The sequence below is a fragment of the Lactuca serriola genome, chromosome 3 (assembly GCF_051521515.1).
Source record: "Lactuca serriola cultivar US96UC23 chromosome 3, Lser_US96UC23_V15, whole genome shotgun sequence".
In the NCBI taxonomy this organism is placed as follows: Eukaryota; Viridiplantae; Streptophyta; class Magnoliopsida; order Asterales; family Asteraceae; genus Lactuca; species Lactuca serriola.
In genome coordinates, this window is record NC_136410.1 from 302,237,437 (window position 1) to 302,249,856 (window position 12,420).

General features: G+C 31.5%; 1 protein-coding gene and 1 long non-coding RNA gene across 2 annotated transcripts; one reads left to right on the top strand and one right to left on the bottom strand.

Moving 5' to 3' along the window:
- The first annotated feature begins 399 nt into the window (after nucleotides 1–399).
- LOC145094115 (serine/threonine-protein kinase BSK7-like) lies at nucleotides 400–6,630 on the top strand. The gene is made up of 11 exons (XM_079032396.1): nucleotides 400–983; nucleotides 1,564–1,671; nucleotides 2,279–2,496; nucleotides 3,083–3,218; nucleotides 3,446–3,579; nucleotides 3,659–3,764; nucleotides 4,274–4,359; nucleotides 4,455–4,643; nucleotides 5,287–5,439; nucleotides 5,541–5,654; nucleotides 6,098–6,630. The coding sequence occupies exons 2-11, from the start codon at nucleotides 1,590–1,592 to the stop codon at nucleotides 6,353–6,355; spliced, it is 1,476 nt and encodes a 491-aa protein (XP_078888522.1). The 5' UTR covers nucleotides 400–983; nucleotides 1,564–1,589; the 3' UTR covers nucleotides 6,356–6,630.
- Nucleotides 6,631–8,461: 1,831 nt separating this feature from the next.
- On the bottom strand, nucleotides 8,462–9,550 carry LOC145094948 (uncharacterized). The gene is made up of 3 exons (XR_013703661.1): nucleotides 9,457–9,550; nucleotides 8,834–8,976; nucleotides 8,462–8,745 (listed from the first exon to the last, which is right to left on the bottom strand). It is a non-coding gene; the product is annotated as an uncharacterized LOC145094948 (long non-coding RNA).
- Between the last annotated feature and the right edge of the window lie 2,870 nt (nucleotides 9,551–12,420).

Here is a 12,420-nt window from a genome sequence, read left to right on the forward strand (position 1 = left end):
ACAAACATAGACATGGTCATAACTACTTGGGTTGTGGTGACTTGGTAAAACATGTAAAAGATATGATGGATAACCTACCGACTCATATTCAAATCCTGGCACCACTCTGCCATTGTAACCATAGAGGTTCGCCTGCAGTGATTTCAGGACATAAGACAAAGCCTCATGTTTGCAACTGGAGATTAGTTGCTGATCCAGATCCTTAAAAAAAAGACACGGTCATAATAAAAATAAACAGTTAAAGTAGATAGTACACTACAAGTTTCCAAAAGTAAAACTTGACTTTAGGGGTTCATAGTTTCATAGGATCATTTTAGTTGGGTTAACATATTATAACATACAATTATAATATTATTATAATGTTATAAAAATCGGCCACTATTCCATATCGTTTCTCTATGATGTCGATTTTATCACAATGAAGGTGCAATGGCCACCCGCGTAAAGAAAATAAATCCTGATCCGTTCACACATAAAGCAAATACATCACTACATATGTCTAGGGTTTTCATAAATTTCAAGTTTACAAATTTCCTAGAATAATTAATCGTTGTATGTCTTTTCATATACCTGTTTAGTCTAGGATCTTGTGATTGATTTTTGCTTTCTCGAAGCAAAATCAAGAACTTTTTCTGTTCCCCAAAACACCATTATTTGAGTTCTATCGTTGTTGATTCCCAAGCAGAATTTATCTAAAATCTTGCAAGACAAAGAAGCTATTGTATGTCCACTGTGTGTCGGGGTAATATTGGTATTTAAGTCGAAAATGTGGATCCTGTGGGAAATTGGACATGGGTTTTAGCAGTTGATTTGATTTAATCAAAAGGGGTTTCAATTTTGACTTGTATCAGCGGATTGAAAGACTTCCAAAAATTCGGGGTTCTTTTTTGGGTGATTGTGGCTCAGAATCAGCAACGGGGTGAAAGTTGACTTTGCGTTTACTAGTTGATTTTGAAGAACCAAGATATAATTATACAACAAAGGTATGGTTCTTAAGTTCTTTTGTCGACTTTCCGATCAAAATCACCTGACCTGTAATTAGCTTTCTTTTGCTGATTACTTGATGATTATACTATTGAATTAGTGTTTGTTCATGAAAGACACCATGATCGTTGATTGTTTAAGCGTTTTTATGTATCTACGCAAAATAAATAATGGTTACGAGTTTATGTCAATCAAACATACGGAATATTTCTGGAATGAATCTGTTTAATTTGATGAATTGATGTAAACAGGAGTAGGTTTTTATTTTCTAGACTAGACTCGATAGTCAAACCTATGCCTTCTAAATTTAGATTCAACATATATATTTTACTTTTTTCTTTTATTCTTGACAACTTTCTATTTTACCACTTTCTTTATTAGTTAAATATAGTTGATCACTTTTAAAGCTTAAATTAGAGTGTGTCACTAAAGCTTAAATTAGATTGTTTGACACACAAAAGTCAATTGATAAAACCCTTTTTTTGTGACTTGAAGGATCAAAATCAGGTAGTTAGAAAAATTTGCTGTAAAATGTCAGGGACAATTATGTAATTTCACATCTAACCTCATTTATTACAGGTTCTTTTTGCTTTTTGGTTGCTATTATGGGTTCTTTTTGCGCCAAACTTGTCCCATGTTGTCTAGTTTCACCAGAAGAGTCATCCATTCGTGAGGATCCAACCACTGGTATGTACTCACAAGTAATTAATAGCAATTTACTTTTATATATTTGTGTATTACAAATATTATACTTTCTATTTTTTTTTCTTATTCAGACATTCTACTTTGAATATTCTACCTACTTAGTTATATAACATTTTACTTTATTTTTTTGTTTATCAAGACATTATAACTAGAAAAAAATAGTCAATTTTTGGCAAATACGATATCTTTTGTATTTTGATGACATTGATATTGTTCTGTAGTTTTTTTTTTCAAAGTACAATACTGTATAGGAAGAAAGTTTTCAATTACATCCTTTTGACTGATTAACAGTTAAATATAGGGCTCTGTTTAAAAAAAGCAATTACATATAGGGCTAAATGCAAGAAGTCCCAATCTATTTTCACTTACACCATTGTACTTCCATTTTTTCTTCTTTTAAGACATTTTGGTAAGAATTGCTTTGCATATGGACGACATTTTTAAATGGGCAGATTTTTGAAACTACAGTGATATAATAATAGGAAGAAATGAAAGTCGAATACTATAATAGTAAAAAAGCAATGAAAATACGTTACTATTTTGTACATTTAACCCCAACTAATAAAAACAACTCGACCTATTTTTGCAGGAAATAAAGATGAGGTGGCGAATGATCCAACAGCCTTCAAAGAATTCACAGTTGAACAACTTAGAAATGCCACATCAGGTTTTGCTGTTGAGAATATTGTATCTGAACATGGCGAAAAAGCTCCAAATGTGGTTTATAAAGGGAAACTTGACAATCAAATGAGGATTGCTGTAAAACGATTTAATCGATCAGCTTGGCCTGATTCTAGACAATTTATCGTATGTTTCTTTTAGCCTTTAGGATGTGTTATGCATGAAATAGCAATGTACTTTCACTAATTTGTTTTAATATATATATATATATATATATATATATATATATATATATATCATCCTATTTTTTATATTTCATCATATTAGAGCATTGTATTTTGAGAAATACATCCCTATATAACAATGTCTAGCCAAATACAAAGCAATTTTCACATAGATGTTATAATTGAGTAGGCATTTCAAACAACGATGTTTTAATAAGTAAAAACCGAAAGTACGATACTTTAAATTTGAAGAAATGAGAATAGAATGTTATCATATACAAACAAGTAAAAAACACATCGCTATTTCTTGCATTTACTCTTTTGAGGAAAGTGGTTTGACTTTTCAGTCAAATGTCCGAAACACTTTTAGAACGTTGTGAAGCCGAACATAAAAGCTTCGTTGAATCAATATAACAAATGAGGAAGCAAGCTTTTAAAGAATTTTTATTGTTCCTGTAAGATGACTGATTCTTAATTTGAGAAGGGATCATGCATGGATTTTGGAGTATTTATGTATGTTGATTGAGGGCATAAATGTCATTTCACAGGAAGAAGCTAAATCTGTTGGGCAGCTGCGTAATGTTAGGTTGGCTAATCTTCTTGGTTGCTGCTGTGAAGATGATGAGAGGCTACTTGTGGCTGAGTACATGCCCAATAACACACTTGCCAAACATCTTTTTCACTGTAAGGACACTCGAGTTTTTGCAATGTACTTTTAAAGAAATATCATATTTCAAATACAAAGCAATTTACACTGCTATAAATATAATTAGATAGTGTTTTTTTTTGAAGTATAATGTTACAGTTGGATAGATATACTTCAAAGTGTGTTGTCTCAATAAGAAAAGATTGAATGTATAATGCTATTTCTTGTATTTATTGCTTATAATGCAAAGTTTTTATTGATTCAGGGGAATCACATCCAATGAAGTGGGCAATGAGGTTAAGAGTTGTGCTACATCTTGCAGAAGCTCTTGAATATTGTACAAGTAAAGGTCGTGCTCTTTATCATGACCTCAATGCATACCGAGTTTTGTTTGATGAGGTGAAGTTTTTAAAGAAAAATTGTTTTTTTTTCAAAAACTTTGGTGAATCGGTTTATTTATGAATTATATTTTTTACAGGAAGGTAACCCAAGACTTTCATGTTTTGGTCTCATGAAGAATAGTAGGGATGGGAAAAGTTATAGTACAAATCTTGCATTTACTCCTCCTGAATATTTGAGAACAGGTACGTTTTTTGTCCCATGAAAATTGCAATTTTTTTTAAAGTTTTTTGTATTTGGGTTTTTTAAGATTCTCTTGTCATTGATGAAGGGCATTTTAGTAATTTATCAAGAATTCAACCACTTTTTTTTTTAAACTATGTCCAATCAATCGTTGCAATGTTTCTTAAAACTGATTTTTGACTTTGGATTTGAGATTAACTCTATTAAGTTTGATGGGAAATGTGAGTATTTAGTTACCCTTTTGCCTATTAGGTCCTCAAGATTCTCTCAGTTGTTATTGAAGGGTATTTTAGTACTTTCTTTTAAAAACTGTCTAATCAATCGTTGCAATGTTCTGTAAAACTGGTTTTTGATCGAGACACATTCTTTGAAACTTTATGTTATAAGCAAGTTGCATTAGAATATTCTGATGTTTGGCTTTGGAGTTAGTTAAAGATTCTCTTGTAATTATATTGAAGGGTATTTTGGTAATTTGTCAAGAACCCAACCACTTTTTCTTGTTCTCATTTAGGGAGAGTGACTCCGGAGAGTGTGATATATAGCTTTGGGACTCTTTTGCTTGACCTTCTTAGTGGAAAGCACATCCCTCCTAGCCACGTAAGTATATGAATACATGTTCTCGCTATATATGAATAGTGAATACCATATTGGAGGGTATTTTGGTAATTTGAGTTTTGATTTGTTTTGAATAGGCTCTTGACCTGATAAGAGACCGAAACCTTCAAATGCTTACGGATTCATGCCTTGAAGGACAGTTCTCTAATGATGATGGAACCGAGTTGGTGCGTTTGGCTTCTCGTTGTTTGAATTATGAGCCACGTGAACGCCCAAATCCAAAGACAGTTGTGTCTGCTCTAATTTCCCTTCAAAAGGAAACTGAGGTTAGTTTTAGTTTGACTTTTGTTGACTTGTGGATATTCTCCTTTTTGCCCTCTCCACACTTTTTAGATCAAAACATTAGTTACAAAAAATTGTTGGGAGTGAAAATATTATAATTTTGTTCATATATATAATACTATACCTGGGAAAATCGGGTAAGATCATTCAAAGTACACTGCTCTAGAAAGAAAAATCTGAAATTGGTTTGATTTTTCAAAGTATAATGTTCTAATAAGAAAAACGTGAAAGGACAATGCTATAATTGGGTCGATTTTTCGAAAGTACAATGCTGCAATTAAGTAACTTTTTTCATAATTTTTTCAAAGTGAAATGCCTTAATAAGAAAACGATTGAAAGAATTGAAGGTAGGCATGTACTCTCTGTCCTTAATTTGTTGCTTATATCGATCCTACTTTCATTTCTTTTTATTATAGCAATGTCAACCAATTACAAAGTGATTTTCACTGCTATAATTGGGTAGAATTTTCAAAATATAATGTGCTAGTAAGAAACAATGATATAACCGGATAGATTTTTCACAAAGTTACAATGCTCTTAATAAGAAAAACAATAGAAAGAAATGAAAGTAGGATGCTATAATACAGAAATAAGTGAATTTATATTTTTGACATGATATATGTATAGGTTCCTTCATATGTTTTAATGGGCATCCAAACAACTACTTCATTTTCGCCTCGATCTCCTCTTGGTGAAGCATGCTTGAGAATGGATTTGACTGCAATGCATGAAATTATGGAAAAGCTTTCCTATAAAGATGATGAAGGACAAACAACTGAGGTTATATAATATAATATATTTTGCATATATTCACTTTATAATACAAATTTTTTATTGTTATTTATTTGCTTTTGATATTCATTCTTTTTTTATTTGTTTAGCTCTCGTTTCAAATGTGGACTGATCAAATGCAAGAATCACTAAACTCAAAAAAGAAGGGTGATATGGCGTTTCGACACAAAGAATTTAGCACTGCAATCGAATGCTATACCCAGGTTTTAAGATTTTATTTTCAATTTGTAAATCTAAAATTTGAATTTTGAATTTTAAATTTCAAGTGTTGTTGGATTAAGGGGCTTATTACTTATATAAATGCAATGAAGTTAGGTTTTTTTTACTAAGTTATGCAACGATGTGGATGCTCTTGGAATATATGCATCCATGTTTCATTTATCATTTTCTTTTATCAATTTATGCAATATATAACCTTAAACTTTTAAAATATGCTTTAATTTATCCATTATAGCAATCTACATACATCTCTTTACCCATAATAGCAAAAACATATGTACATTTATTTACTCATAATAGCAATATGTAACCTGAAACTTATAAATTGATTTATCATCTTTGATGCTAATATACACACATTTTTCTAACATTTTTCTTTTATCCATAATAGAAACATACTTATGTTTGTTTATTTATTTATTTTTAGTTCATTGAATATGGACCTATGGTGTCTCCAACTGTATTCGCACGCCGAAGTTTGTCATATTTAATGAATGAGAAGCCTCAAGAAGCATTGGGGGATGCCATGCAAGCACAAGTCATCTCGCCCGTGTGGCACATTGCATCATATCTACAAGCCGCATCACTTTTTGCCCTCAAAATGGAAACTGAAGCCCATGTGGCTCTTAAAGAAGGTGCCACTCTTGAAGCCAAGAAAAATGGAACCTCCATCAATGGACAATAATAAAAGCAAGTTGCTACCCTTGTTTTATATTGTAAATGTCTTCTATTTTTATTATATCACTTGCTTCTTTTTGTATGGAAATTGGGGGTGGATGAAAGATGGTGGTGCGTTGAATTGACGATTTTGCCCTTGGTTTCTTGTTTTGTTTTCTTTTGCATGTGGAGTAAATTGTGTGTTGGGAAAGATAGAAGAACAAATTTGGTTTTCTTTTGGTGGGGAATTTGATTGTAAAGGAAGAACTCAGTTGACAATACATGTGTAGTTTGTGTACAAAATGACTATTTTCAATATTTTGTACTTTTTGTTTTGTTTTTTTGGTGTTCTTCTATATGGAACACTATGGTTAAGAGAGGCTCATATGAGTTGAAGCTAACAACATGTCGATTACACACCGGGGGTTGGTAAGAACTGAGGGGCAATGCCCCTCTAACCTAAGTGGGATGATGACCAATATTAAGAAAAACATTAACTCTATAACTTCATTCACATTTTGAAGTTGTGAAAACAGAAGTTGTGTTCATTAATCACATTTTAACATCAAGATAAGCAAAACATCATTTTCGTCCAAATAACCATGTAAAACCTCATTAGGTATGCAACTTGGCCATCCCTACAAAACAAAATACAATAGTCATGAAAAAAAAAGGATAAAAAATATAGCATTTTGGCTAAATTCCTAAGCTACAAACTTTCCAAAAGTTAACAACCGTAAATCAACACAATGTCTAGCATCAATACCTTTTTTCTATCTCTTAGACCGAGTGACTAACTATTATCATAAGGTTAATGTTATTTTTCTATATAAGGAAATTTAGTGGTTTAGTCAGATGACTAAGAAAAATGTAAAATAAATTTGTAAAAAGAAGATGACATTCAAACACATGTTAAAACTGAATTAAGTTCAAATAAAATTTAGGCAAGATTAGGTGTCGACCAACCATTTTGTGCCCATTTTTCCCAGTTACTCAATGTTGAATTTATTAAAATACAAAAAAAGACCATCATATAAATTTAGCCACTTGAAATATTGCCTAAATTTAAACCCCTGACTTCAACTTCTCCCTATTTGAGATTTCTATCATCAATCTTTAAGACATGTAAAAGTATAGGGTGTTAATTTAATAAAAATAAATATAGCTAAATTGAGTGTGGATCTAGTTTTTGATGGAAGTACATATAAAAGGTGGGCACGGGTAATCTTGTAATTTGGCTTTAGCAAACCATTTTGGCAATGTGAATGAAGCCTTCATTCCTAGCTTTGTAAAGAACACAACATATAAAAAACGTAATAGGAATCTTTTTGAAATCTGTATGTTTTTTAAAAAAAAATGATACTACCATTATAATATTACTTTGATCAAAATTTTAATTAAGTTATTATAATATGTTCATTTGTAATTTTTTTAAAATAATAAACAATAAAACCTTTTCTTTAATATAATAAATAAAAAAAACACACCATTGAAAATCAGAACTAAGTTTAATTAATCAGCATCACCACCACATATGATAAGTTTAATTAATCAAAATTATTTAAAAATTAAAATATAAATAAGAAAAAAACATTTCAAAAACAAAATCTTACATAAATTGCTTCAAATGTAATAATTAGCAAATCTATTAAAAATCAGAACTGACCACACAAATGAATTTCATGGACTTGCAGTCCCTTGTTTTAAGTTAAGCTAAAGACACAGAGATCGAAACAATCAAATACCTTGAAACAGAGAAGGTAAGAGTGTGATCATGCATTTGCACGTGTGCTTCTCCCACCACCACCCATTCCACGTCCACCAACTGCACTACTTATCATTGACCCGCTGTCTTATATATCTGGCTCCATGTAAAATCTCGCCCGGAATGCAGCCAAATGAACATTGTATGCAGGTGGCACTGCATATCACATTCACATATCATAACATTTATTAATAAACAAAAATTTTAAAAGAAAATAACAAATGCCAATTGATATTTGAAACAAAAGTCAACTCAGCAAACTCATCAATTGAAACAGAACTTATACACCTTGCATAACCGTCAATAAAACAAAATAGAAAATATAATGAATTTTCAAATTATATATGTCATATGCAATGAAAAAGGGAAAGCAACATACATGTAACAAATAGCACTTGGCTCATCTATCAGTTAAATAAGGACAACATTACAATTCACCACTAGAAAGATTAACAACCTCTTGATCCATTAATTGGTCAATCTGAAGAGATTTCATGACATTAGAGATAAATTGAGGATACATATTTGATTTATGAATCTTTTGATGCAATAAATGCTTGAATGGATCTTTTGATGTTTGTAAGAGGCATTAAATTCAGGTATCGGTATCTCCACATTAGATTCTTCTAGAGTGTCATGCTTCAACAATCAGCCTACACATTTATTTCATCAATATAAGCATGCAAATAATAATAGTAAATACGACAAAACAAATATCATATGCATAATAATAATACTTACCAACATATGGAATTATGGATAAATGTTGGTTTCCCTGTGAAAATTCACCCTCGACCACCTTAATTTTGAAACAACAATGAATTTTTGACATTGTGGAGTACCAATAGCATATATATACTTCTCACTCGTGGTTTCCCAGGCAACTATTTTCCATAAAAAGGGCAATTAAAAAATAGCCAAATTGTAAATATGCTGGTAAAAAAATGTGAAATGTTTACGAATGAGTAGCTGGCATGATAGCATAAAGTCAAGCTTGCCATGTAAAATACCACTCCTTTTTTTAACGACACCTAAAATCCCACCTTAATTAACTAAGATTAAATTCATTGTAAAAAAACAACTTTAACAAAAAAAAAGTCTCTAACTTCTAGCAGTATTGTTTATGATACACATAAACTTAGAATTCATTTTAAATAAAAATTTGCGATCTATATATAGTTAGCACTTAGAAATGTCAAAACTTTATTAACAGACTTTATTTAAACATGCATGAGAATTTATTTAAATAATAACATTTTTTAGGTAAAGGTAGATTAGAAAATCAAAAGTTTTACAAAAGCCATAACCAAAAGATGAAATTGACAGCAACAAACGAATATAAGAAGGAAATTGAAATACAAAACCTGTTCTGGAGTTTCAATCTTCTCTATGCCATTACATATCATATCAAATCCTCCATCACACAGGAAATAAAAGAAAGTCGGAAACTTGGTAAAGATAAAGGAAAGGGAAAAAGAAAAGTTGAATTAGTTATTAAATATATAGAGTAAATTACTCAAATCGTTCTTGTGGTTTAGTCAAAATTGCACGTTTGGTCCCTAACTTTTTTTTGCACTCGGATTGTCCCCGTGGTTTGATTTTGTTGCATTTTTCGTCCCTATGGTTTGATTTTGTTGCGTTTTTCGTCCCTGTGGTTTGACTTTGTTGCATTTTTCGTCCCTTACATACATAAATTTAGGGACCAAACATGCAACTTTTACCAAACCAGAAGGACGAAAAACGCAACAAAATCAAACCACATGGACGATCCGAGTGCAAAAAAAAAGTTAGGGACCAACCGTGCAATTTTGACCAAACCACAGGGACGATTTCAGTAATTTACTCAAATATATATTATAGATTAAATGGACATTTAATGTAATCTATTTGGATAAACAATAGCAAATAGACGGATATTCAATTGTATAGACAATCAAACCCAAACATCCTTTAGTTATTGGAAATACGAAAATACCAACCATTCCTTACGTTAAGATTGAAAAGGACCAAAATTTAGTGTGGTAAAAAGGATTCCACTACAATTTAAAGAAAAATAAAAGTACACAAAATAGGAGGTAACCCACATCACCACAGCAAGAGCATACTCAAATATCATTTTTGTTGAGACATTTTTAACATCCAGCACAGTTTACCCATATAAGGCCTTCCTATGTCTTTACCTTTTTTTAAAGCATTTGAAGTTTTAACCATGGAATCTACTTCTACAAAATTCAGCTTCTACTCAAGATCTGAAGAGTCTTCACATATTCATCATTAACCAAAAATAATTTTGTAATATTAAATTACTAATTCCCTCTAAAAAAACAAAAAAATACCTCTCCATCAACAATCATCTCTATCATCCTTGGTGGAATCAACAATCATCTCTATCATCCTTGGTGGAACAATGATGTCTTCGACAAATTTTGGTAATTTTTACTCAACCACCTGTAAAATATGCAAAATAGAAATAATTAATCAATAAAATAAAGTATTTTTAGAACATTATAACGGAATTACCTTTTTCAGCTTCAGCCCCATATCCAACGATTTCTCCCAAATAATTTTTATGTGTAAACTAATAAAACCAATGTCTAACCTACCACAATAGATATAAAATAGGTTAAAGAATATATTACTAAAGTTGGTTGATAATTGTATTATGATTAACAACTTGAAAGCCACCAAGTAGAGTTTCCATTTGTGAAAGAACGACATCACAATCACAATCACGTAGATTATCAGTCACTATTATGTAGTGATGTTAATAAAAAGATAAGTAATTTCATTAGTTAAACGAAAAAACAAAAAAAAAGTAAATGTAATTATAAGTTAGCCAAGTGCAACTCCACGATCCCAATCCTGTAAAGCCGGTAATATAAAATTCATATATAACCAAAACTCAATTAAGAAACCACTGAGAAAGAGTTTCTGATGGCATACCTTGACAGCATCAACAAACATGGTAATTGATGAGGTTTTGGGCAAGAGACAACATCTAAAAACCCATGAGAAAGCGATTTGGACGCATATAAGAGGATCTACTGTGGTTCACAATCCAAGATTGAGGGACGAGAAAGGATGAATCAGAATAGTAGGGTAGAAATTAGGTGAAATCATCAATTACCTTTGATAAACGTGAAATTCGTTCAATAATCCGATTACCCTCGTACAAATAGAAACCCATATGTCACACCCCCAAACCGAATTGGCGGAAACATTCGGGGGCGTAGGACGTCATGTTAAGTATCACAACACATGCAGTATAGTAAGCAAGGTACAACAACCATTGCATTAATAATGTATAAGTTTTTACATAAGTTCAAACATTAAGTATTCAACATCAAAAGTAGATAAAGAATGAGACAAAGGATGCAGCTTGGTACTAGGCTGTCTTCGCAAAAGCTCATGGAGTGTACATGTCCATTGGATTCCTGAGAATACAAGTTATTTTGAAAGAGAGGATCAACATTTAATGATGGTGAGTTCATAAGTATTTAGTTATGGTTGTTTAGTTTTAACAAAATGACTGAGTTTACTCCAGAAAGTCCTGTACTTCGTGCTTTTACAACTGAAAAGTAGATTTACTCCATAAAACCATATTGATTAAGCGTTATTGTACTTATAACCTATTTAAACATAATTTTACTCTTTCATAAACTTATAGGTTGTAAAATCCTCGTTTAGTTTTGAATCCTATAAAACCGTTCCTTTGTCTGTAGAAAAATGATTAATGTAGTAGTATTTATTAAGCATGCACTAGCATGCACTACCGATGCCATCACGCCCCTAATAATGATAAGATTATTAATTTGGGTTACCGTGTGATAAGTTTATAAACCATAAATCTACACTACTGGTGAAATGACTAACCTGTTGATTAAGATTATCAATTAGGGTTAAAATGTGATAAGGTTGTAACCATGCTGATTGACGGTTGAAAACATGATGACCTTCTGGCATCGAAACTGTAGATGTGACATTTGTCACCCCTTGGCCTTGCCGGCTAGGACTATAGCTAGTAGTCAGGGTGTGGGATTGTCTGTCCTGTATAGATCTATACACACGATGCCCGCTCTCCATCCAGGAAACTCTAGTTACAAAACGAGATACAGCAAATGAACGGTTGTATCCTGAAGTAGGATTTCACATTTTTGGTTTATTTGTTTTAAGTAAGGATTGAATGTTATCCCTTTTCTTCATAAGGTGACTTTAAACCTGGTGAACTTATCTAGTAAGGATTGATTTTTCTTAACCAAAAGAAATCCATGTTTGTTTTCTAAAAAACAAAGATTATCAAACATAAAAAATCATTCTAACATATAAAA